Here is a 27,248-nt window from a genome sequence, read left to right as displayed (position 1 = left end):
TTGCAAATGATTTTTAGAAAGCTTACGCGCATCTCTTCGTTCCCCACCTGCTTCGCGTGCATCAGCAGGCTATACAAGACTGGGCACTGCCAGGTTCAATGAGAGAGGCGGTGGTCACTTTACTCATAAAGCCAGGGAAAAATGGTGATAGTTGCTCCTCCTATCATCTGATCTCTGATAAACTTGGACAATAGAATTCTAGCCAGGGTGTTGGCCAATAGGCTCTCCCCAATTACGTCAAAATGTGTACTATCCGATGAGGCTGGGTTAATTCCAGGAAGGTCTACTTAATATAGGCTTTGCAGAATTTTCAGTCTCTTGTTGATCCTTCACCAGAGTACAACTGTGGCTGTGGCTCGTCTCGACGCTGAGAAGGCGTTTGACTCCATTGAGTGGTCATTCCTTTTAACTGTTTTGAGGCGCATGGGGATGGGTGAGGATTTTGTAAAAATGGTTTCTTTATTGTACGAGCATCCTGTAGCACGTCTCTGGGTGAAAAGCATGCTATCTGATCTGACCCTATTGCGATGTAGAGGGGCACACGACAGGGATGCACATTGTACCTCCTGCTATTCGTAATTGCGGTCCATCCATTAGCGGAAATGGTCCCCTCCAGGCACATAGACAAGGGGGTGCGACTATGCACGCATAAATTGGTTATCTCACTTTATGCTGAGGATTTCATCCTTTTTCTCACTGACCCAGAGGTAAGTCTAGCACCGGTTATGCGGTACGTTCTGGTTTTTGGTTGCTTCCCTGGGCTCCATGTCAATCCTTCATAATCTGTGCTGTTATGCTTCACGAGCGGGACGCAGAGGTTCCAGAAAGAATTCGACTTCCAATGGCATGCTGAAACCACTCGATATCTGGGGGTTGATGGTGGACAGGTCACCTGAAGCACTCTTTCAAAAAAACTATGGGGAAAAATTGGCACACATGGAGGCACTTCTACAGAGGTGGATGAACTTGCCACAGTCTCTATATGGGCCTATATCGATATTTAAGATGGTGATACCACCCACATTTCTCAATGTATTCCGTAATATGGCTATCCCGACTAAATTCTTTACATCACTGAAATCTGCGATAAACTTCATCTGGCAGGGGAAGCATGCTTGTGTGTGTTGGGTGAAGCTGGTGGCCCCTTTGGAGAGGTGAGGCCTTGCACTCCCCAATTTTGAAGCATACTGAACAGCAGCACAGGCATCCTTCCTGCCGTATTGGTATGACTTGATTCTGGACAGAGCACATGTGCAAATAGAGAGGGCGATAGTCACCCCCTCGTCGCTCTTGAGAGCTGTCATTCTTACCTCTCTGCTGCTAATATCAAGCCACAGAATATAGTCTAGCGGACCTGTAGCGCCTGGAGGAAAATTGAAGGAGTGGCTCCCAATGGGCTACTTTATTCCCCACTTCTCCCAATTAAACATGTCCCAGGGATTCCACTCATGGGGGAGAAGGTTTTAGTCCAATGTATAGACAGGTTGGGCATCACTTGCTGGCGGGATATTTTCCCTAATGGGCAGTTTCTCACGCTGGAGGATTTTAAGCCCAAAGGGGAGGAGTTGGCATTGGATGTTTTTGTATATTTTAGAGTGCGGGTCGGATTAAAGGATAGGTTAGCAGACTTACCCCAGAAACCTAAGGTAGCGCTGGTCTTGCACTGGTTAATTAGCTCCGGGTCTAAGTCCAGGATTGTCTCTAGGTCGTATGCGGCTATAATTGACAAAGGCACGGGGTGGGCGGGGGAGTCCCGGCCTAAATGGGAAGGTGCTTTGGGTGCCCCTCTGTCGTAAGAAACTTGGAGACACTGCTGTCTGCAAACCTGTAAGGTACCTATCAACAGCAATTATAAGTTGATCCAGTCAGGTTTTTGCATCAGTTTTACTTGACCAGAAAGACCTACATAGATTTTTCCCAGAGGCTTCAGAATCGTGTCAAAGATGCAGTGTTGTCTCTGCATCTTTCCTACAACTGGCCTGGGACTGTCCCTGAATCCAGGCTTTCTAGGAACAAGTGTTCAAACTAATTGAAGGTATTGTGGGGGAAGGGGTGGAACGATCTCTGATTGTGGTGTTGTTGGGATACACGCTAAGTCTGCCCAAGCATGTCAGGAAGTTATTACGTCTTTTGTTGCTGCTGGCTAAGAGGCGCATGGCCATGGTGTGGGGCAGGTGTCGCTCTCCCTCAGTTGAACAGTGAAAATCAGACATTTTATACTGTTACGAAATAGAAATGGACTATGGAGATTATATGCATCCGACCTCGAGGGCGAAAAATATCTGGGCCCATATGTTGCTTATTTACTATCGCTCAGTAGTGACGCGTCTGAGGTATCTGATTGCCACTCCTCCTGCCGAGTCCAAAGTTGTATCATTTCTCTCCATTTGCTCAAAATTTGTTTTTTGTTTTCCTCTCCTCGGCTGTAATGACTATGGGTATGTGGGACGGGAGCTGGGGGTGGTGCTGTCGTTTGGGTGTTAACTTGTGTTGCTTGTTTGGTTTTTGTTTTAAAATTCAATAAAACAAAGAAAAGATTTTTAAAAAAAGGTTTTAAAAAATGAAAATATATCAGCCCAGCTTTCGCACCATAATGTGGCTGGAAATACTAGATAGGAAAAATAATTGATGCCAGAGGATTATCATCACTTCAGTGACTATGGTTACACATACTACAGGCCGAGTCCAAACAATCTGTATAATAGATTTCAGAAGGAGCAAACCTGAAGGCCAAAATGTTTCACCTGTAGGCATCCCAGAATAGACGGCTCAGCACACAAACAAAATTGACTATTAAATCAGGTAAAAACAAATGTCCAAACGTATTCTGAAAATAAGAAGTCACATTAAGGTAAAAGCATAGTGCATCGAACTTTGTGTCTGGTTACTCTGTAAAGAAGCTAAAACATTTGCATTGTATGGCTCTTTGGTATAAAAAAGATGGCACTTGGTAGAGCAGCGTTGCTAATAAACCATGCATAAAACGTGGACGAGGAGTTGTCTTCGACACAAAAAGCAAGGTAAGCACATAGCCCTGCTTAGTTTCTGTAGGAAGGAAAGTACATGTTATTTTTTATTGTGATATGGTTTTTAAATGTTTTGTATATGTTTCACCAAATCACCAAAAAGGGGAAAGCACCCTCACCAAAACCTTTCGGCACAGCACCGTTCACCATTACATCTACAATGCCCCACTAACCAGTCTTGAAGGCCTCTCTAAATCTTTGAGACAAAACAATGTCAACATGTTGAATTTTGGGATCCACAAACTAAGGGCCATTTTACTATTTGACGGTTTCGCTCATGTGTCAAAGTAATACATGTTATGCAAAAGACTAACCACACACTAGTTTATATACTCTGTGCAAGAGACTCTCCTTGTATCTTACTGCACTGTTTTATTGTATGTTGTGACCATCTGCATTTGACATGGTAGACCATAACTATGTTCCATTGAGACCTATTTCCGAGCCTAACAATTTAACGTTCTAGCACATATATTCACACTTTCAAAAGTATCCAACACTATTTCATGGCACATAACCTATCATACTACCATCACTCAGCACGAAGAAATAGAATTCCAATTTCCAAGGCACTTGAAAACACAACAGGAAATATGAGAAAGTGTGCAAGATTTGTGATTGTCATGCACATCAAAATAGTTGAGAAACGTATTTCTTATCTTGCGGTCATTAAAAATAGCCTTACAAAAAGCATGTAAATGGAACAAAGTACTTCATAATGTAATTAATCAGGCTCTTCAATCACTTAAAGCCTGAATATGAGCTTGTGTTAGTAGTAAAACAGCCGGTATTTTTGAATACCGGATGTGTTACCACTCTGTCAAATTCCAAGTTGCAACCTTGACACTTTCAACCAAGTGCCTTCGTGTGGCGGTAATATCTGCCGCACAAAAGCATTATTTCATGCAGTAATTACTGCACGCGGTCATAAAAATCCACTGAGTGCCATAGGAATTTTGGGGCGGCTGAGAGGCCATTAAAATGAACGGATGGGTAGGAAAGTTGGCAGGTGAATGAATTCCAAGGCGGGTGAAACCTGCCTAAAGCATGTACTTGACGCATCTAAAATCATGCGTACTTTAGTATGCATGACTGACTTGGAATCATGAGGTAGGTCCTTTTTACGGTATACCGCAGAATGTATGATCCCGCCGTTAGTTCAATTTTTTAGAGGTATGAGAGAAGTCACAGGAATAGTACTTAATGCTGCACACATTTGCTAGGACATGATCTAGCCTCATTGAATGCATCTGAGGTACTACTCGCACTGACAAATCAGGGTCAATTCAAACATGTCTGGTGTGTTCCTTTCCCCAGTGTACTTTCTTCCTCCTCTCACATATTTCATTATGGATAAAGAAACAAAGGAGAAAACTATTAGTATATCTGCCTAAGCCACAGAGGGCTTATAAAGAGAAGCTTGCCTTGTGTAAATCTGCATGCCAAATTAATTAACGTTTCTATATGTAATTTCTCCGAACAGTTTTTTTAATTTTCAAAGGTAAATTATATATTTTTTAAAAACTCAGTTTAAATGCTGGCACCCAGTAAATTCCATTACCAGAATAGAGGTCCTGTATTAATCTTTCTTTCTTTAAAGGTCCCGTGTGCTTGCAGTTACAGAAAATGAGAAAATGGCAGGTAGGTTTGTGAGAACTCGATCAGCGTGCTGCTGGCAAGGGAATGAAGACCGCAGAATAACCTTATCTGGTGGCAGTCGGAACAGTGAGCGAGCACTCCGTAAATATAATGGAAGTTCTAACTTAATTTCCTTGTGGAAGCCTCAATCTGACACCAGAGAAAGGCAGGTACAGAGAGATTACATCTATCCATGTGTTACATACAATCATTCTGAAGGTAGCAGGCAACGTTGGTCAAGTCTTCTTCTATAAATTTATTTCATTTACCTGCACCAAAGCCCACGAGTGCACGGGACATCAGCATGTAGTATTTATTGTTGTAATTCGGAACATGGACATAAGAATACAGGATGCTGGCTGCCACAGAAATGGAAATGGAGACAACAAGTGGTTCTCTTCTTGGTCTGTAATTGGACCACAGGCCAAAGAGGGGAGAAGCTACCATCTGTCCAAGGCTGTACGATGCAATGACCCATCCTAGAAAACTTGCATCTGCTGTTGCATCAATCTGTAGTGGAAAAGAAATTAAGAGTCATGAGTTACATTCCATTAGATAATCAGTAAACCACAATTACTATACTGTGTTGTAAAAAGGATTTCCAGAACACTAGTTAGTTGCACAATACAATAGAGAAAGGGTGAAATGTAGTACTGGATAGTATGGCAAGGGAGAGAAGAACGGATTACTTAACTTCAGTAATGTTCGATAAAGGACAATCGTACTCTGGCGGTTGTGTTTACAGAATGCTTGAAAAGAAGATTGAGGGTTTTTATACATACATTGATGATTCTTTAGATTTGAGAGCCACAATCTGGGATGCACTTAAAGTTCACATCTGAGGTATATGTATTTTCCAGGAATCGGGGGTTCTTTAAATGCAGAGGAAAGGCTTAGGCTAGGGGGCAAACTAATAGAAACTTAGAGACCGCATGGGGAATGATAGCTACATGCCAAGATCAGGACAGGAATGACAAATGTAATGAGAGTAGCCACCAGGAAATAGGGAGAGGACGGTAGGATACTTGAACGGTTAATTAAAGGGAACAAGAAAATGGTGGAATACAGCCCACAAGCGATGAGAGAGGCTGAGGTTTAACGGCTACTGTTGTGTCTTTCATGACTATAGGATAGGCCTCAAGTTTGCACTCATTACTAGCCACTTGCTAGTGATAATTCACTCTTCGCAAGTAAGAAATTGTGTACTGTGCGCATGTGAATAATTAAGCGGGCAAGTAACTACTCATGTCTGGCTAGTAGCTTGAAACTTCACATTTTTACGCCTGCTCTAGGCTCTCTGGAGACGATTACATAGGGATAGAACACCTGGACGATATAGCACTCTTGGATTACCTCCCTCCTCTGAAGAGCACTACATGTTCCAATTTCTGATAATGAGCTAAAGCTGGTAATAGATGGGTTGGCTCGAGGTCAGTCCACTTTGTAAGAAAACAGAAGGTGTCTCACCCGCTAGTCCCCGGGGGTCTCTCTCTCAGGTGGCCAGGGCACGGCCATTGCCTTTGGATCCAGACCCTGGGGGTGGATCAGTGTGGGAGGATCACCTGGGGTCCTCGGGGAGTGGGACACATGGCGAGAGGCCGTATCCCCCCCTTTAATCCCTCTGACCCTGAACTTTTGAGGAGAGAGAACTTTAAGTGTTGTTTTGGTAACTCGTGACATCCTGCGAGCGAGAGACTTGTGGAGAATTAGATACTTTATTGCAGAAGGACCTATTTGATTTTTGAACTGCATCCTGGTGCTCAAAGAACCTAGAGTGTGTTCCAAGCTCAAGTGTGATGCCTTGTCCCATGCTGAAACGTGGGGAAGGGGAGCTTATCACTCATCTGTCCTGACATATTGTTTCTTGAACACTTTTGCATACATCGTTTTCCCACACCATTTGTATTTAGAAGTAAGGATTGGCAATAGGTTTATTAGTATAGGCCCTTTTATTTTGACAAGACTCCACTAGGACTGTGCTATTTTTACTTTGATGGTTGTAGCTTTTCCTTAGATTTAGGGTTAGATAGGCCTTCATCCAACCCCTTGAAGTTCAATAAACACCATTGAACTGTGATCACTTGTGTCTGTCTTCACTGTTTGATACCAGGCCTTACTTACAACTGGAATCAATTAACTATTGTCAGAACCATATAAAGCATTTGCCAGCTTATTATAATGAAGAACTTGAAAAAGGCACACATCTGCCACAACAAGAGAAGAGCTTATTACACTGATGCTAAAACTCGGCAAGGAGCCAGACTAGTGTGCGTCTTATTGCTTTGTGTCCATTATTAATATTGATGAGAAAATATTTGCATTTTAGAAAGGGTTTGCGTCCACTTTGCCCGGTTACCGTGAACCCGGACTTCGCTCCTGGATTACATAAAAGGGCATTTGAGTACTGGGAAAAATGGGGACTGCTGAGACTTGGGAACCTCTATAAAGACGGCCTTCCCCTCGACTTTCATAGAATGTAAAGAGAAATTCTCTCTCCCTGAAACTGAGCGATTCCGATAAACACAAATAAGACATTGGATCACCAATGATAGGGGGAAACAAGCCAGGATCAGGTCCCCCCGACAGGGCTAGAGCTGGTAAAGCAGGAGGAAGCGAGGGCCAAGAAAATATCTAATTGCTACAGACTTTTAGAAAACCCATCTGAGCGGGAGAAACTCCCATACATATGTAAATGGAACAGAAACTGGGCATAGATATATCTTGGGAATCCTGGCAACGTATTTAGAGGAGGGTCTACAAGAGGTCTAAATGCACCTTGGTAAAAGAATGGGTTTTTAAATGATTGTACTGTTGATATTTTACCCCCACCGAGAGAATTCATAGTATTCATCCCAATAGCTCTGACCACTATTAGCACAATTGTGGGCAAAAAGGGGATATGGCTTACACACTGTAGAGCTGTCCAATCATGCAAATCTATTGGAAGGAAATCTTGGCAAAAATGAAGGACATCTTGGGGCAGTCCCTCCCGATGAACTATAATAACTATAATATTGGGAGATGTGCCTGAATATGAGACCTATCCAATGTCAGGCCCCAGAGCTGAATTAATCACTCCCTTACCCTATGGCAGCGAGTACAATCCGAGCAAGGTTTTGGAAAACCCAAGACGGACCAATCATCTTGTATTGGTGGGTAAAAATATGGGAAATCATAGCGATGGAGAGAATCTCAGCTCTAATTATGGACACCATGCATAAATACATCCACACATGGGCACCCTTTCCAGACTATTTACGAGATAAAGAACATATGTTTCATAGGCCACAATTATAACTTATCCTTGGTATAAGGATGGTGTAGAATAAAGTTAGACTTCTGGAACTCCAATCTCTCATGATGACACAGATTAGGAGAGGTTGGGGAGGACACTAGGGTTATGGATTCATTTGAGAACTATCGTACTTGGCATAGGCTGCTGTATATGTGGTTGTGGCTTTTTATTGGAGGGGGGAATTGTTGAAAATCGTAAAAATTGAATTTCGACTATGGATAATAAACTGTTGAAGCCTTGTTGAGTATATAGTATCTTTGCCATTTACTTGCATTGTCGAATTCTCAATAAAACAATGGAAAAAAAAGGAAAAATATTTGCAAAGTTGTCGGCAATTGGCTGCTGCCTCTGATGTTGTTTGTGACTGGCGTATTCCAACCCGGTGGAGTTTATACCAGGCAGGTCCGCCTTCTATAACCACAGCCCTATAGTTGAGGTGATACATTAGTTGGCCCCACTATTCTTGAGGTGGTATGTGACGATTCACCAGGTCTCGTCAGTCCTCCCCATGGGGGACCCCTTTCCTATGAGTCTATGGAGGTGAGGCTGCTACCCAATAGTCCCCTTTGGGGTGGTAATATGCGGGAGGACCTCATCGGGAGGGATAAGTATGTTAACCTGTGGAAAAGCCTCCATACCACCACCACAGCACCTAAACCTCTACCTTCATGGTTACCCTTTTCATACACCCTTGATAGTAGAACCATGTGCTACTGTAAACCATGGCTGTGACAAGTATAAGACCTACTGAGACAAAGAAGAACGTGAGGCATATGGAGTGACCAGATGAAGAGTCAGTCAAGTACTGTAACAAGGTGGCACACTAGAGGCATGAAGAGTGCCAAGGAGACTTTCACAAATGGTTTTGACATTACGTGATGGTGCCGTCAACAGTATAAAAAGGAAAGCGAGAATGGACAAAGGTGATCTCACTGCGGAAGCCAGGCATAAGCGAACGAAGCCCAGGAAGTTCAAAGTCGGAACACTGCAGCCAGAGCAATCGCGTCTCTCTGGGAGCGAGAGAGAAAAGGAAGGAAGGACATTGCCAGAGTTGGCAGGGATCTGACTCAATTGGTGGTGTAATGACCGCTGGAAGGTGGACCGCCAGTTCCAGAATCGACACAGAGATCACAAACCTGTCACAGAGCCGCGCAGGAAGCGAGAAGGAGGAAGAAAGGCACCTGCAACCCCAGAAGAACCGGAGCCGTGTCCCCAAGGGACCACAAGTAACGGGCACAGCGGGAAGACCCGATGGGGTCCGGTAAAAGGCCCAGGTCACTCTGAGTGCATCGGGAGACATCTCCCTCATCACAGTGGCCCAACCATTACCACTAATCAAGCAGATTTGTGAAAGGTTTACAAGAAGGCCACAGAGGAATCTGGAAAACAAACTAATCATCCAGACGTTAAAGGGAGGCCAGATGAAGCCGTGAGCTTTAATACTTCCTGGAAAGAGTTGAAGGGACTGATACAAGATTTCTGTAGAAGTGCTGAAGGATCGCAGTGGAGAACTTTGATAAAGGAACCAGGAGAAGGGAGTCATTCCCCTGGCCCTGTTTTGAAGGGACACTGAAATAATTACTATTACGAGAAGACTGAAGCAGCCACCAGGACAAGAGAGTCATTCTCCTGGTAAAGGAACTTTACTTTTGTTATAGACTTAAGTGTTAGGGTTAGATTGCTGTGTATCTGACAGAGAACAGAGAACCTATTATTTTTGGACGGACATTTCAACAGGTCATTAAAGTTTCCTAGTTTGAGGCAGGGCAAGCCCCTTAGAAGTAGGGAGAGATAAGTTATTTCTTTCATAATAAAAGTTTGTACCTCCGAACACCAGAGTTTCTCTTAAAGTCTCTTCCCTTCTCACTATATTATTCTAACTCGCTCTGGCTCATCCCTCCTTTCACCTCCATCTCCTCGCCCCTCCCTCTGTAATTTTCCATGCCTCCTTTTATTCTCCTCCCACTTCTCTCCCTTCCCCCTTTCCTATCTGATCCCATCTCCTTCTCCTCTCCGCTGTCTTCTGCCACTCTCACACTATTTGCACCTCTCTTCTTTCTCTTTCATTCTACCTGCAGTCACTCCTCTCAATCTCTTCTCTCAATGCTCCCCACTCGCCTTCTCTTCAACCCTCTCCCCCTCTCCACTCCCAATACCCCCATCTATAGCTCTGTGTCCTAATTCTTACGATATGATATGGCATTTATAATTCGCCTATACACACGTGTTTCAAGGCGCGAAACCACACACACACACACACTCTCCACCTAGCTCTTCCAACTACCTCCCCCTTCCGGGTTCCTTTGTGTTCTTGAGGACATCAATGACACTAGTTACCAGATTCAATGAGCTATAAGCCGTCGCTTACAGGAATTATATCAGCGCAACTACCGATGGGTGCTGGGGCAAACCAGATCATCAGTGAACAGGTGGATGGCTCTGTCACTTAACCTGTATGGGAGGATATCATTAGTTAAAATGGTGTTACTACCGTGCTTCCTATATGTGTTTTTTAATGTGCCACTGTCACCTCCCAGGGAGTTTTTTCGAGCGCTTCGCTCGGAATCCTGCGGTTTATATGGACGGGTAAGCAGGCATGAGTATCCTGGGGGAAACTGGTGGCCTCTTTGGATAGGGGGGGACTGGCACTACCTGATTTCGAACAACACAGAAAACTCACAGGGGATCCTCTGTATGTACTACAGGTTCTCGTGATGCCCTGCAGGTGGGCTGCAAAGATTTTTTTAATATCAATTATTGTACGATAACAACAGCATTTCTACACTGTTTCTCTTCGTAGTTGAAGAAAAGAACTTCAAAAACAATCAGAACACTCTTTTTTAATATGTATACAGAAATGAGGCAGTGTAGCGCTAACAAGGGTTTGAAAGAGGCCTATGCATTTCAGATAATATTCGTCCTCAGGGCCAAACCCTACGGTAATCAATCATGTTAGAAATGAGATAAACATATAAAATAAACAATAAGATGTTCCCCATGTTAAACAAATATATGCATACACACATGAGAACAACCACAAGGGACAAAAACAAAAAAAAATAAATCACAGTTAGTGTCCAATATGCACATGTAAACAAAAAATAGTCAGTAATACGGGCGAAAGCACATTTACCTTAACTCACACTGCTTGATCAAACTGCAAAAAAGTGAAACCAAATGTTCGTGATCATATGTATAAACAAATGGGTGCATTATTCCTTCATAGCCATGTGTTCCCTCACCTGTGTCTCTCCTCAATCCTTCCAAGTTAAAAGACATTGAAAGCTTAGGTCTGCATCTAGGAAAACATATGTTGTCCTCAGTAAACCCCAAAACTACCTAATCTGCATGGCAACTATATTCAAATTACTTACTGCACGGCCACTAGGCCGTTCCACGTACCATAACCACTTTCACAGTCTCCCCTGACCTGTCACATTAGTGTAAGGCGAGATGACTCATCTCGGAAGCACTGGGAGCAATCACTAGGGTGTACAATAACAGATGAGGTATGGGCCTACTGCTGTGGTGCCATGAGGAGGGTGGCTCTTAATGCCAGATTTAAGTTGATTCACTTTAAGTACCTGCATCAGTTTTACTATACCCCGGCAAAAGATTACACAGATTCTTCCCAGACACTTTGGAAAATTGTCCACGGTGCGACACATCACCAGCGGATTTTCTACACTTGGCATGGGGATGCCCAATGATACAGCAATTCTGGGTGCAGGTGTTTGAAACACTATATGAGATAGTCAGGGAAAGTGCAGAACCAACACTGATGGTCACACTATTGGGGTACACCAAACACGTCACAAGACAAATGAAGAAGCTGGTGGGGTTACTTCTACTCCTAGCCAAATGACGATTGGCAATGGTGTGGGACAGCACATAGGTCCCAAACACGGAGCAGTGGAAGGCAGATATCCTGTACTGCAATGAAATGGAGACAGAGTTTGGGAGAATGACGCACCGACAGGCTACACCCAATGACATCTGGGGGCCATATACACAATACCTTATCGCACAAACCCGACACAGTGGAGGGTATGGCTGAGGTCAGCTCCAGTGTAGATACTACATCTGGATTGGGACAAGCATTGATGCGGGTGACCAGCACCAGATTAGTACACTGCCTCAGATAGCCAATGGACCCACAAATGGTTTAATGTGATGAACAAATGGAGGGAGGGGGAGGCGACACAACAAACCACTGCCTTGTACCTTGTAGTTGGGGGGTTCTGTTTGTGAACCGTCATTATGTTCCACACTTGGCATGTTGTTAATGCAAGATGATAATAAAAAGAGTTTTTAAAAAACGATTCCAATTCCTTTAATAAGGCTCACTCGCACTGTCAATGGTACACAGCATTCGCCCTGAATCGCCTTGGTGTCCCATTCGCACTCACTGGGATTACTGGTCTTCACTGGCGGCTTCAGCTTTCCTCGCATCTCACTGTCTTCTTTGCTCTCAGCCCACTGACTGGGAGTGCGTGCAGTTAGCCGCTTGGTTACCGCTTTGCCTTCCTCTGCTTTTGGAGGCGCCAGCTGCCCGTGGCAATAATGCAACAAACCTCACTCAGCTCAGTTTCTCTGCACGCCTTTTTCATCACCTTCTGTGCTGCGTCCTGCAGTCTGCATGACCAACCAGCATCAGAACAAGTTGGATTCAGCAGCACTCTCCGTCTCCCTCTCGCATGCTGTTCAGCTGTTGTGAGAAACCTAATGGCGTGTACTTCCCTTAGGTTCTCCTCTCAGGTGGCCACGGAAAGGTCATCTCTCTTGGATCCCGATCCTGTGGGTGGAAAAGTGAGAGAGGATCACCTGGGTGGAGTGTCCTTGGGAAGCAGGAATGAAATGTCCCCAGGTGAGACAAGTGAGAAACATGAAGGCGTCTCACCCCCTAGTCCCCAGGGATCTGTTATCAAGGTGGCCAGGACACAGCCATCGCTTTTGCAAACAGTTCCTGGGGGTGGACCAGTGTGGGAGGATCACCTGGATGAGCGGTCTTTGGGGAGTGGAAATGGGACACCGGGCAGCGAGACGCAGTATCCCCTTCCCTGTAACACCTTTTCCCCATCCCACCAGGTAGGATTCTTAGGAACTCAACTCCCCCATCCCCTTCCCGACACAAACACTTTCTCACTGACAGCTCACTGTGAGAGAAAACAGACTAACACCCGAGTCGTGTACCTGACATGTCCCAACACAATGGTCAGGCAGAGTTAGGCAATACCTGATAATTACACACACCTGACTTCCATCACACTTCCTCACATGGATAAAAGGCGGAGCACGAAGGCACACTCTGAGCAAGGAGGGAAGCACCCTTGACCTTTTCAGAGAAAGACTGTTACTTTGAAAAGCCTTCGAGAGTAAGAAACATAACACCCGCAATTAAAGCTGAAGAGACCTTCATTGTGTTTCGGAGGTACCCGGGGCTCTCCCGCGTTGATAGCCAAGGCGGGGAGAAGCGTTTGCAGCTGTGGTACTTTCCTTGGCTCCTACAACAAAGCAGCGCCAGTAAAGTCAGCACAGCCGATGAGTTGGGGAGACTGATACCAAACCGGGCTGTGTTAGCGCCAAGGTTGCAAGCTGCATCATTGTAAAGGGAAATCTGAAGAACAGTGTGTGAAACATTATGTGACGAGCAATGTGAATATTTAAACAGCGGATGAGTGACTGAACCTTTGAAGCCAAGACAGATACTGTAAACAGAGTGCTTCTGCGCCATGTGGGTGTTCATTCGAAGGTCTCTGTCAGGTATCCAACTGAAGATTGTTGTAAAGAGGAATTGTTAAATCAAAGTAGTCCTGCAACGGGTCAAGCTAAACCCTGTGCACATTCGAAGGTTTTCGATAGTTAATACTCAAGGAAATTGGTCAGAGCCCGGCTGAGGGAGACTCGTTGTATAAAAGGGGATCTGAGCCCGGAAGAGGGGATTCCAAAGTATTGAACGTTGTATAGAAGGATCTGAGCCTGGCTGAAGGGAATCTGGGATGAACTGTGAGTCACCCGAGAAAGAATATTCTATGAACAGTGTCTAAAGGGATCTGAGCCCGGCTGAGGGGGATTTGGGGTGAAGAATGAATCACCTGAATTGAATGCTTGTAAGAAGAAAACAACATTTTGCATTTGTTTTGGTACATCAGATACTCTGAATCAAGAGACTTTGGTAAGTAAAGAGACTTGGACACAGAAGGCCCTGATGCTAGTGATTGAACTGTATCCTCGTGCCGAGTGAACCACCTTGTCCCGTGCTGAAAACGTCGGGAAGGGAGGCCAATGGCCTGAGCATCCTGACATATAGTTTTTGTGTACACTTCTTTCTTTTTCATAAACACTACCCCCACACTATTTGTATTTAGAGGTAAGGATTGGCAATTGTTTATAGTTTAGGCCCCTTTATTTGACAAGGCACCACTAGGGCTGCGTTATTATTATTTGATGGTCATAGCTTGCTGCCATCTGTAGATTTAGGATTAGATAGGCGTTTATCATACCCTTGTTGAAGTTTAATAAACACCCTTGAACTGTGGTCACTTGTGTCTGTCTTACTGTTGATGCCATGCCTTCTTTACAGAAGGTATTCTACATTACCATTTCAGGGAGAACCTCATATCCCAGAAATCGTTATGGGATATTGTTATCCATGTCCCATTTACCAAGAAAGGGATAAGAGACACCACACGTCCAAACGTATCACAAGGAGGGAAAAATTGGTTAAGGTTAGATTGAGTGAGACACAGTATCCCCCTTTTCCTACTGACAACCAACCCAACCCTTCCCCGACCTTTATTGCATGTCAGCTCTCCTTGTTTCCCCACATTTACATCCTGACAGTACTGGGATGAAGAAGAGGTAACTAGGATTGATGGTTACTAACCTCTTTTACCACTCCGGTACTGGGACGAGGAAGATGCCTATTAAGAACAGTGAAGGTCAGGCATGTCCTTTTAATTGTGGTCAGGCAGGGCTGATTAGCCATTCCCACCTGCAGCCTGTCAAGAGGCTGCAGGTGTATAATAAGAGACCAACACACCAGCAATGGTAGCGGGGTGAGGAGCGGAGTGAAGAGTGGAGTGGAGAGCGGCAAGAAGAGCAGCAGGAGGGCCGGTGTAAGCAGCAGGGAACATTTGGAAACCACGTCAAAGCGCTGAGGTTTGCAGAGAAGCGTGGCGCTGGAGCTGGGGCTCTGTGGAACAGATTGTGCAGTGGGAGGGAAGTCTTGCGGAGAGGCTGTCCCTTTTCCCTATGGGCAAGGTGCTTGTTTCCCTGTGGCAGGACGCCGCCACAGGAGTGTCTGAAGGGCAGGAGTTGTACCATTGACATGAAGAGCAAAAAAAATACTAGCACTTTTTTTTTTTAATCTTCCTATGTAAAATGTTGAGCTATTCAAGCTCAAAATTCGCAAAAGCAAGCACATGGGTGCATCCATTTTGTGAAATGGATGCCCGCCTGTGCTGGCTTTTGCTGCACTAATGAAGGAAAAGCCAGCCAGCTGTAGTAAACAAAAGCTACCGCTGGGTGGCTTTTCCTTCATTGGTGCCGGGACTCGGAGGATGCGGACCGGAGACCAGAGCAGGAAAGCTGCAGCTGAATCTCGGTAAGTGCTATTTATTTTTATTTTTTTTAAATAAGCACTAGCTGCGTTTTTTTTTCCTAAGTTTTCCGGGCTGGAGGAGCCCGGAAAACTTAGAAATAAAACCGCAGCTTTAAAAACGTTGTATTTGAAAATGCTGCGGTTTTTCTTTACAAGTTTCTCAGGCTCCTACAGCTGATTTCCCATTTGGGGCTCTCGGGCTCCCCGTGGGGAGCCCGAGAGCCCCAAATGGGAAAGCAGATTTAGGCAGAAACACAACCAAATGGGAAATCAGATTTAGGCAGAAACACTGCAGCATTTAGCATTTCCCATTTGGGTCTCTCGGGCTCCCTGTGGGGAGCCCGAGAGCCCCAAATGGGAAATCAGCTGTAGGCAGAAACACCGCGGCATGTGAACACAACCGCGTTGTGTTTCTGGCTGCCTTGGCTTTCACTTTGGGTCTCCAGTCAGCGTCCTCCGAGTCCCGGCACCAATGAAGGAAAAGCCACCCAGCGGTAGCTTTTGTTTACTACAGCTGGCTGGCTTTTCCTTCATTAGTGCCGCAAAAGCAAAAGCCAGCACAGGCGGGCATCCATTTCACAAAATGGATGCGCCCATGTGCTTGCTTTTGCGAATTTTGAGCTTGAATAGCTCAAAATTTTACATAGGACGTTTAAAAAAAAAAAAAGTGTGAGTATTTATTTTTTAATGTTGCCTATCTATTTTTTAAATAACATTTTTTACTGGACTATCCCTTTTAGTATTATAGCTGAAGGATTATTCTGATTCAGTATTTTTCTGTCTCCCTGGAGTTTGACCTCCCTTAAGTGATCCTCCCGTAGATAGCCACCCCCAGGGTCATAGTCAGGTAGCGCCTGCCTTTCCCTGGCCGCAAATCAGTGACGATGTTGCTAGATTCATCACAGATCACTGCTGGTTTAATGGTAATGTAAGGCTGAGTAAGTGCTTTAACCACTACTCATCGCTGTACTTCTGCAGAGCAGTAATCATTTCATCAAGGGTGGGCCAGTAGTGATTTTTATTAGTTGTGTGTATTTTTATTAGTTTAAAGATCCAATATTTGTAGAACATTAGTTGGACATTCTTTTATTTTGATTTTGGTAATACAGTACTATCGCTGTTTGGATTGCTTCTGGCTGAGCTCACATTCCTCCAGAAGTGTACTGTCTGACCTCGGCCTATGTCACCAAAGGAGGGGAATGATGTATACCTGTCTGGGTGTGCCCGTATCACCTTTATGATTGGGATCACTCCTGGTTTAGTGGTAATGTGGGGCTGAGTAAGTGCTTTAGCAACTACTCATCGTTGTACTTGTGCAGAGCAGTGATAATTTCATCACAATTTCCCTATCCTGGATTAAGGATCCAACACGTACAGTTCAACATGGGCTGAAAACCATTAATTTGAAATAATCTTGAAGAGGATTATATCATTTGCATTTCCCAAACCTATATATATCCAAGGGTATATGCACGGAAAATAAGGACAATTTTTGGATCAAGTTAATTCAGAGGCTGATGCTGTGAAGTGACTAGAATGGGGAAGCGGGATAGATTATTTGACACTTGATTATAACTCCAACGAGGTAGGTAAAAGGTTGTTTCAGAAACAGTATGGGCTTTTAATATCACACATTCTGTGTATTGGTCTGACAAATATTTTACTGTGCAAAGATGTCTCAGAGTAATAACAGGTGACGTGTACCTTGTTCCAGTTGTTAGTAGATGTAAAGTAAAAGTTTCGATTGATGTGTCAAGAGCTTTCTCCTCGGTTGTGTGGTTTTACTATTCCACACTTCCAAAGCTTCAGAAACACCTGGATCTTCCGTCTGCCAGCTTGCCGTGCTGTTCCTCATCCTTGGACCGGCTTCGGACCTCTCAGCTCCTTCTCCTGCGTCAGGTCTGCTCCTTCTCCAAACGTACCACCTTCACACTCGCAGTTCCTCCATGGAGGGCTTGACACTTTGGTCAGTCCTTCTTCTGTTTTTAACTTGCCTTCATAAAAACTAGAATGTGTATGCATGTTCTCTCTTAAGGACTATGCATTGCTTCACCTGTCCTCCTCGTGCAAGTACCTCCAAGGGAAGTCTTGCTACAGTCATCCCTACTCTTCGTCGTCTCAGTAATTCTCAGGAGGGAGATTGGATTTCCTATCTTACACACATACATGGACATGTGGGGTACTGAAGAGACCTATGTATGGTCGGAGGTAGAGGGAGGTTGTGATGGAGTATCGGAATACCGCGTTACCCTTGGAGGATCGTCCTTGTCCCTAGAGGGGGAGTCTGTCCCCATGACATCCTCTTGCTGAGTACCATCCCCAGGAGGACTATCGGCTAGTGGCCTCACCTCTATGGTCTCATGGGAAGGGCCCCCCTCGGGGAGAATTGACGACATCCAAGGATTCATCACAGGGCCCAAAGTTCCAGCACCAACTATAACGCACAAATCTTTTGGAAGACTAATCAGCAACAAAGTAGGTGAAGAAGTAACTACTTTCAAAAGGTTGGTGAGGTCAGGTCAGTGTTGACAACTGTAGTTATAGTGAGAATAGATCATAATAAAAGGCACAAAAAACTCAGCAAGCAAACACGAAGATACAGCAGACAGTCAATGCTCAGAAGTGTAACATCAATAAGAAGCCCTAGTTGGAACCAGCTAGCCAATAAGAACAAGGAACACATATAATCAATTGCTTTTTAACATTGTGAAATGCTCCTCATATTTTGAAACAGAGAGCCAACCTTGAGTGTGCAAGCTCCCCAAGTCGAAATGCATACAACTGCTTCCATGATTGTTTGCAGTGTGGATAAGATTGGGCATGGGAAAAAGCTGGTATTCTCTAAGCTGAAGAGGCTAAATCTTCACTATTAGAGGCTTTCCAAGTCGATCTTCTGTGAGAAACCTGAGGGTATTCTCACTCCTGTTCCCATGGATCCTCTGTGCAGGTGACCAAGGAAAGGCCATTGCTCTTGGATCCTGATCCTGCGGTTGGACAAGCGAGGGAGGATCACCTGGTGGAGGGTCTTTGGGGACTGTGAGTGAGAGAGACATGGTATCCTCAACCGCGAGTAATGAAAACGAGGTGCTTTTACCACTCTGGTACTGGGACGAGGAAGAGGCCTGCTGAGGGGAGTAGAGGTCAGGCATGTCCCTTTAATAATGGTCAGGCAGGGCTAATTGTACATCGCACCTGCAGCTGGTTAAAGGGCTGCAGGTGTATAAAAAGCCCAAACAGGATTGCCTGAGGAGAGAAGCAGTGGCGGTGAAGAAGGAGCAGCAGCAGAGAGGCCAAGAGAAACAACGGGGAGCTGTACATGTGGAGCACGCTAGCGGTTCAGGGGAGAGCAGCCTGGGAGCTGGGGCTCTGTTGAACCAATGAGCCATGACAGGGGAGCCATGCGGGTAGGCTGCCCCTTTTTCTGGCATTCTAAATGCTTGTTCTCCTCGGGACAGAAGCCGCCCGAGTGCCCCGAGGGGCAGCAGGTGGAGCCCTGAGGCAGGCACCAAAATGCTGAGAGATCTGTGCTGTGGGAACTCACAACAAAGCAACCAGTAAGTTTCTATGAAAGCAGAAACCCGGTATGCAAGTGTTTGATCTTACGCACAAGGTTATTTTGTATCAGAGTGGTCGTGTGAATACTGATACACGTTGTCGAGGTCTCTAATTCAAATGCTTGCTAAACAGTGAACAATAGAACTTGTTAATCACTAAATAATTGAGAATACTTTGTTACGTAGTTGTCACGTGTACATGAAAGCATGATATTGAAAGTCTCAGAGTGCTGGGCACGTTTAAAAGCAAACTACAAAGACATATTACAATGGAATGAAATGAACATAACAGCAAAGTGATTTAAATGAAACCTCAGAACCATTTTTGAAAGCCAAACTGAATGCAAAGCTATCTTCATGTTTATTAAATACTGCACTGAAAGAAATATTGAATCTACAAGTTAACCGAACTTTGAAACAAAGAATCCTACAATTATTGAACCTTAAAGGGAATAGAACTTTTACAATGCAAGTGAATCCAATGTGTATTTGACTCCAAAGTGAATGGAACTTTGGAGAGGAACTTTTACAAGTGAGCCAAAACGGCCTGCACTCTTCAGCCAAGACATTTGGTTGTACAAAGACTAACCATTTGCGGAAGGTGCAAGTGGGGCACAGAACCCAAAGAAAGCAGGGAAACTCTATTTCATTGGGAGCGCATCTTTGGGAAGGGAACAGAGTGGTCCGGTGAAAGAAGATTGCTCGCTCAATCGAAAGTCTCTGTGAAATGTCCGATTCCGTAGAAGTGTCGGGAAGAGAAAGAAACTGAGATGCAAGATTTGAACTGTTGTTAGGTTTGATGCCGGCAGAGGGAAACCTGGATGTGAGAGATGTCTTTGAACTTTAAAATAAGTACTGTGCTCGTAACTACTTTTTCCAAGAGGCCTTGGTGTAGGAGACAAGAACAAGTTACTTCTTACCTGGTAACGTTCTTTCGATGGGATGTTCCTCTGACGTATTCCTTATCTTTGATAATTCGTCTCCAGCTTGCATTTTTCTCAGTAGAGGGCGCTGCGCATCAACGTCCGTCGAGTTGGTGTCCCTCGACAGCCACCGTATCGGCGCCGACATCACCATGCCCATAAATAGCCACGCGCAGCGTCCGTTGCTCAGTTCCGTTTTGTAGCATAAGATAAGTCATGCCTGAATTGGTTATTGACCTTGAAGGAGTGTAAGCTGCAACCACAAGGGAAGTATTACTGCGGGGATGGATGGGAGGGGCGATAAGGAATATGTCGGAGGAACATCCCATCGAAAGAACGTTACCAGGTAAGAAATAACTTGTTCTTCGAAGGGATTGTGTCCTCCGATGTATTCCTTATCTTTGATAGACTCCCATAGCAGTGGTGTGTAATTGGAGGTGCGAGTAAAAACGCCATGTTTCCCTTTAGGAATGAACAGAATGTAATACTGCTTTGCCAAACCTAGTCTCTTGACTAGAGGAGGAATCCAGGTTGTAAAATCTTGTGAAGGTATGTGTGGACGACCATGTGGCAGCCGCACATATGTCTCGAACCGGAACCCCTCTTTGGAGGGCCAAAGAGGCTGCAATACCCTTGGTTGAATGAGCCCTAAGATTTTGAGGAGGCTCTTTCCCTGCTAGTTTGTAACATTCCAGAATGGCCAAAATAATCCATCTGGAAGTGGTCTGTTTTGTTATCGGTAGTCCCAATTTGTGCCCTGAGTAACCTACGAACAGTTGGTCTGCTTGCCTAATCCTAGCAAGTCTGCTGATGTAAAAGCTTAAAGCCCGCCTTGGGTCCAGCCTGTGTAGCCTTTCTTCCTCTTTCCCCGGATGGGGAGGAGGATAGAATGAAGGTAAGGTCATTTTCTGAGTGATGTGGAATTCAGAAAACACCTTTGGGAGGAAATTAGGCTTTACCTGTAGTACAACTTTGTCTTTATGAAAAATTGTATGAGGGGGTTTACAAGATAGAGCTTGTAATTCGCTCACCCTTCTAGCAGATGTTAGTGCCACTAATAAGACAGTTTTAAGGGTGAGAAATCTTAGCAAACAAGAGTGGAGTGGTTCGAAAGGAGTACCCATCAGGAAATTTAAGACTAAATTTAAGTCCCATAAGGGAACTTGGAATGGTCTTGGAGGATAGACATTAGTTAATCCCTTTAGAAATTGTATTACTAAGGGTAATTTGAAATACGATGGCTCCTCTGCAGTGCGCTTGAAGATCGATAACGCTGCGAGATAGCCCTTGATAGTGCCAACTTGAAGGCCTGAATTTGCCAAATAGAGTAGAAAGGATAACACCGTTGGTGTACCACATGAAAAGGGGTCGATATTCTCTTCTCTAGACCAGCTGCAAAATTTGTTCCAACGGCAGCGGTATAAAGACTTTGTTGCTGGCCTTCTGGCCGAAAGCAACACCTCCATGACGTCATCAGGGAGGTCCCAATCCTTGTATCTCAACCTTTCAGAAGCTAAGCGTGAAGGTTCAGGGTTCTGATGTCTGGATGGAGAACCTGACCTCCCTTCTGTGAGAGAAGATTCTCCTTGAGTGGAAGGCGAATTGGAGGGCAGATGGACATGTCCAGAATGTCCGGGTACCACGTTCTCCTGGCCCACTCTGGGGCAATTAGGATCATGGTCCTCTGGAATCTTCTCAACCTCCTGATCATTTGAGGAATGACAGGGACTGGTGGAAACGCGTACAGGAGTGGAAACTCCCAGTCCACTACGAACGCGTCCCCTAGAGCTCCTCTCGGGGGAAATTCCCTTGAACAAAACAGATCGCACTTCCTGTTGAAAAAGGTGGCGAACACATCCACTTGAGGGGTTCCCCAAAGGGTGAAGATCTCCTGAAGGACTTCCTGAGCTAGTTCCCACTCGTGGGAGACTGTGCCCTGCCTGCTCAGAGCGTCCACCGTCAAGTTCTTCTCTCCGGCTAGGTAAACTGCGGATAGAGAGATTCCTTCTTGAATTGCCCAAAACCAGAGCTGCATCGCTTCTCTGCACAGTGGCAGTGATCCCACGCCTCCTCTTGTTGAGGTAGTGCATGGCCACTGTGTTGTCCGTCATTATCAGGAAATTTTTTCCCTGTACTGATGGCACGAAAGCTTTCAGCGCTAGTCTGATCGCTCTCAGCTCCAATAGGTTGATGTGTGGTCTGGACTCCGATGGAGACCAACGACCGCTGATGGTCAAGTCGTTGGCATGGGCTCACCACCCCGTGAGTGAGGCATCCGTGACTACTGTTATCTCCGGCCATGGTTGCCAAAACAGTTCTCCTTTTAAAATGTTCTCTCGATAAGCCCACCATTGAAGGTCTCGGGCTACCTTGTCCGTAATCCGAAGGAGATCTGTCATTTTTCATGAGAACTGCGACCACTGGGTTCTTAGTGCCCACTGGAGAGATCTCATTCTCAGGCGAGCCTCTGGCACAAGGAAGATGCAGGATGCCATGAGGCCTAGCAACCTCAAAAAGTCAAAGGCTGGGAGATGTTGGGCATTTTGAAACTTGGTGACCATCTGCAGAATATCTTGAGCCCTCACCTCTGGTGGCAAGGCTTTTCCCAGAGAAGTGTCCAGGACCGCTCAGATGAACTGGAGTCTCTGTGATGGTATCATCTGTGACTTCTTTAAATTGAGGGAGAAGCCCAGCTTGTGAAGGAAGTGGCAGACATAATCTAGCTGGATCTGAGCTTGTTCCGAAGATACAGCCCTGATCAGCCAATCGTCCAGGAAGGGGTAGACGTGAATCCCTCCCTTCCTTAGACTTGCCGCCACTACCGACATTAACTTGGTGAAGACCCTCGGGGCAGAGGTCAGCCCAAATGGCAGAACTCAAAATTGATAATGAGAGCCACCAATTGAGAACCTCAGGTATTTCCTGTGTTTAAGATGGATTGGCACATGGAAATAAGCATCCTGGAGGTCCAGAGATACCAGCCAGTCCTGGAGCTGGAGGGCCTGAAGGATCTGAGAGAGAGTTACCATCTTGAACTTGTCCTTCCTGAGGAACTTGTTCAATTCTCGTAAGTCCAAGATAGGTCTCAGTCCTCCGTCTTTCTTCGGGATGAGAAAGTAGGGGGAGTACCAGCCCTTGTTCCTCTCCGCTACAGGTACCGGTTCTATGGCACCTTTCTCTAGCAGGTCTACAATTTCCTGCAAGAGGAGCGGATCTGGAACTTTCAGAGAGCTGTTCCCCTGTGGATGACTCTGAGGGATGTGTAGAAAAGGCAGGCAGTAACCTTGGGCAACTGTCTCCAATGCCCAAGCATCTGACGTAATAGCCTGCCATTCCGTCAGATGTTAACCTGCCCCCTACTGGTGTCTTGTGAGGAGAGTCCTCAGAGCGGTTTGGAGGCAGCTGATGCAGATGCCGAGGGTAAAGAGGCACCTGCTGCTGCGGCTTTTCTATTTTTAACCCGTCCACCTCGGGTGAATTTTTTCGGACCCCTTTGAACCGGCTGTCCTCTGCCTCTTCCGAATGCGGAATAGAAGCAAAAGGATTTACCTCTCCAAGAGGTTCCTGAGGGGCGATATGGTGTCTGACAGATTACAGCTCCCAGGGATTTTGCTGCTGCCTTTGATGTTTGAAGCTTTTCTAAACTGTCATCCGCCTTCTTACCAAACAAAGCAGAGCCGTCAAAGGGCATATTCAAGAGTCTGCTTTGCACATCTGGAGCAAAACCAGACTTTCGAAACCAAGCAAATCTCCGGGTTGTTGTACTTGCCGCCATGGCCCTGCTGATGCTGTCAGCAGAATCAATGCCAGTTTTAAGGGATTCGCACATTGCGTCTTTACCATCCTTAATGGTGTTTAGAAACGCTTCCCTTTCTTCTCCCTCTGGGAGGCAGTCAGCCGCCGATGAAGCACACTCCCAAAGTGTGTGGCTGAACCTTGCGAGCGTACAAGTAGCATTGATGGATTTCAACGCCATGCTACATGCAGAAAAGACTTTTTTGGCCATAGAGTCATATCTCTTGTCATCCCTGTCCTGTGGAACAGTAGGGTAAGCCGATTTACTACCTGATGAAGTTGCTGCCTGAACAACCAGACTCTCCGGAGTTGGGTGTTTGGATAAATATTCAGGGTCAGCAGTAGACACCCTATACTTGGCTGATCATTATTTGTTAACCGCCGGGATAACCTCAGGGGTTTCCCAGTTTGCCAATATTTTCCTTTGTAATGCCGCATGAAATGGCACCACATGATCCTCCTGTGGACCTTTAACCAAAATGTCTGTGAGGTCATCTTGCTGAAAAGCAGGTGAGGGTGTAGACCACCCCATAAACTCTGTTATCCTTGCCATCAAGGTTCTATAAGGGGTTTCAGCATGTTCCCTTGGGTCTGGTTTGGCAAATTCCACTTCTGGGGAAGTGTCCAACCCACTTGCTTCATGTAAGGATTCTTGGAGGTCCTTAAACCTACCTTCCTCAGAGGGAAATTCCTCTGGTACAGGAGTTGCAGGTCCCTGCAACTCAAAAGGTCTCTCCTGATCTGAATTCTCCCCTTCTTCATAAATAGATGCTAAGGCTCTGGAATGACCAGATCTTGGAAATGGTATAAATCCCATTTCCAGAGCAGAAGGGGCCAAATTTGTCATAATTGGCTGAGAAAACGTCGACATCGTTGACGCGGACGTTAAAGGCTTCAAAGCCATAGAAAAAGGCGTCGAGAAAGTTGGTAGAGGCATCGAGGAACTCAAGAGTATCGGAATTTTACTCGAGGTTGTCAACGACATTCTCGTGATCGAGGCTCTGGTTATGGTCACTGCCTGTGAGGTGGCCGTGGGTTTGTCCTTTCTCGGCGTCGACGTCAAAGACGGCGTCGAATCGACTGACCTGTGCGTCGAAGAACCCTTTGATAATGGCGTCGAAGACGCAGATCTTTGCGTCTAAGGGATCTTCGACGACGGAGTCGAAGACGCAACCTTGCCTTTACTCGAGGGTTCGTGACGCTCTCGAGTAGCTTCTTTCGCCGGGTGCTGCGACTCGCTGCGTTTTGATTTTTCGGGTCTTTCACCCAGGGTATCAGCCTCAGCAGTCTTCGAGGGGGTCGAGGCCGCTTTCTCGAAGACGCTAAGCATCTTTTTCCTGAATTCCTCCCACTCAGCCTGAGAGCTATGTATTGTGGGGCAGGAGACCCTTTTCGGGGAAACGGAAGACGACGACGACGAGGAAGGGGATCTTCGACGTCTCTTTTTTGAATGCTTAGATCTCGAAGAGTGATGGGAACTGCTTCGATACCTAGAACGAGAATGTCTTTTGTGATGGCGAGGAGACGAATGTCTGGACTCCGCTGAGGAAATTTTCAAAGAAGTTTTAACTGCCTTACCTCTCTCGAGCTTCCCCTTACGCTCCTTCAAGGCTTTCGCTGTCATGGACATGCAGTCCTTGCACTCCGAACAATGGTGCTCGACTCCCAGGCACCACAAACAGATCCTGTGAGGATCCGTCAACGACATCTTCTGTCCACTGTCTCGACATTTTTTGAAGCTGGACCGTGGAGTCGTCGGTTCGGATGAGGAAGCCATCGAGTACGAGTCGGTATTCACGAGGAATAATGAAGTATATTTGACTGAAGAACTGAGCAACGATATTCCGAGGCACGACGAAGCGCGGAAAAACGGAACTGAGCAATGGACGCTGCGCGTGGCTATTTATGGGCATGGTGACGTCGGCGGCGATACGGTGGCTGTCGAGGGACACCAACTCGACGGACGTCGATGCGCAGCAGCCTCTACTGAGAAAATGTTTTCCGAGGCCAGCAAGCTGAAGACGAATTATTAAAGATAAGGAATATGTCAGAGGACACAATCCCTTCGAAAGAGTGACGTTTGAGGAAAGAAGGTCAAAGTGGTCATGCCGAGGTAAGAGTAAAAGCCTTGCAGTTTTGAAAGTGTTCGACAGCAGAAGGAAAGTGAAAGGAGGCTAGAGCCCGACGGAGTCAAGCCTATGAAGGTGTGATTGAAGCTTGGGGAAGAGGACCGCCACAAAATTGAGATTGAAAGGTTTGAGGCCGGAAAAGGGAAACCTGTACTGAATTGTGGTAACAAGAAGGAAACAAACATGTGTTGAACTGTATTACAAGCTAAAAGGTAACCTGGGCTGGAGTGAGAGAAAGCCGAGAGGTCCAGCGGATAAACTAGTGACTTTTTGTGGAAGGTCAAGTGGGTCCTGGTCCACGAAACTAACTGCATCCTTGTGTCTGAGGCCAGAGTGTGTCGCAAGGTCCAAGTGTGCCACATTACCCCATGCTTCAAAACGCGGGGAAGGGAGTTTACTCAGCCATACTGATATTTCTTTGGAACACTGATTTTACTTTTTGCATTACACATTCCCTTTACACATTTATTGTATTAGAAAGAGGGCAGGCATTAAATGTATTAGTATAGGCCATTTTATTTTGATTAAGGACTGACTTGGACTGTATTTTCTTTTTATTTGATGGTCGAGAACACTCCCGTCTTAGTTACCCCTTTTAAACCATCAATAAATGTTTTAAAACTTGCAGCTCTTGTGTCAGTGTCTACTTGTGATACCATGCCTCCCTCACAGTTGTCGGTGTCTTACTCCAAGATGCCTTCACACTTACTCCACCAAAAGGTCATTCTGTATGACAGGGGCGGAGCAGGCAGTGGTACAGTGTAGCTATTTATACAATAGTTCACTGAAACAAATGAACTGCAAATTTAGAAAAGAAAATTCCAATGTTGGGTTGCTTCAAGTCCTTCTCTGTTATTAGGGTACTTGCAGCAGCATCTTAGACCATGTACACCTCTGCAGTCTCCCCTTTAGTCATTGGCTACCATTCACTTCAGTTTCTGGATAGTAGGTTAAAGAAAGAAGATGAAGTGAGGTAAGTATTTGTATTTGTATTTGTATTTAGTTTATTTATAAAGCGCAGCCAGGCCCTGGGGCATATGGGCGCGTAAGGTAGAGCTGGTTACAGGGGAGCAGTTAAACAGAGTTACGTTACAGTTACAGGAAGGTTACAGTTACATAAGTGTGCAATCAAAACAATACGGTCGGCCAGGTTCCAAAATGGTTACATCATGGCCCTCTAATCCCATGGCCCTCTAATCCCAATAAAAACAGGAACTCATGCAATAAATCTGACACTATAGCCATTTGAGCTGAATAGATAACCATTGACTAAGACAATAGTTTT

At 45.4% G+C, this 27,248-nt stretch overlaps 1 protein-coding gene across 1 annotated transcript in view; it reads right to left on the bottom strand.

Annotated features, from left to right (window-relative positions):
• The window catches only part of MFSD8 (major facilitator superfamily domain containing 8), a 1,042,879-nt gene that overhangs the window by 601,197 nt on the left and 414,434 nt on the right, over positions 1-27,248 (bottom strand). Inside the window, exon 4 of the mRNA XM_069631102.1 lies at positions 4,934-5,174. Within this exon, the coding sequence (XP_069487203.1) occupies positions 4,934-5,174 (241 nt within the window). The remainder of the gene's footprint in view (positions 1-4,933; positions 5,175-27,248) is intronic.

This window comes from Ambystoma mexicanum, chromosome 6q (genome assembly GCF_040938575.1).
Source record: "Ambystoma mexicanum isolate Mex_15411 chromosome 6q, UKY_AmexF1_1, whole genome shotgun sequence".
NCBI lineage: Eukaryota > Metazoa > Chordata > Amphibia > Caudata > Ambystomatidae > Ambystoma > Ambystoma mexicanum.
The sequence above is the reverse complement of the archived record's forward strand: the minus strand, read 5'-3'. Positions and strand labels throughout refer to the sequence as shown.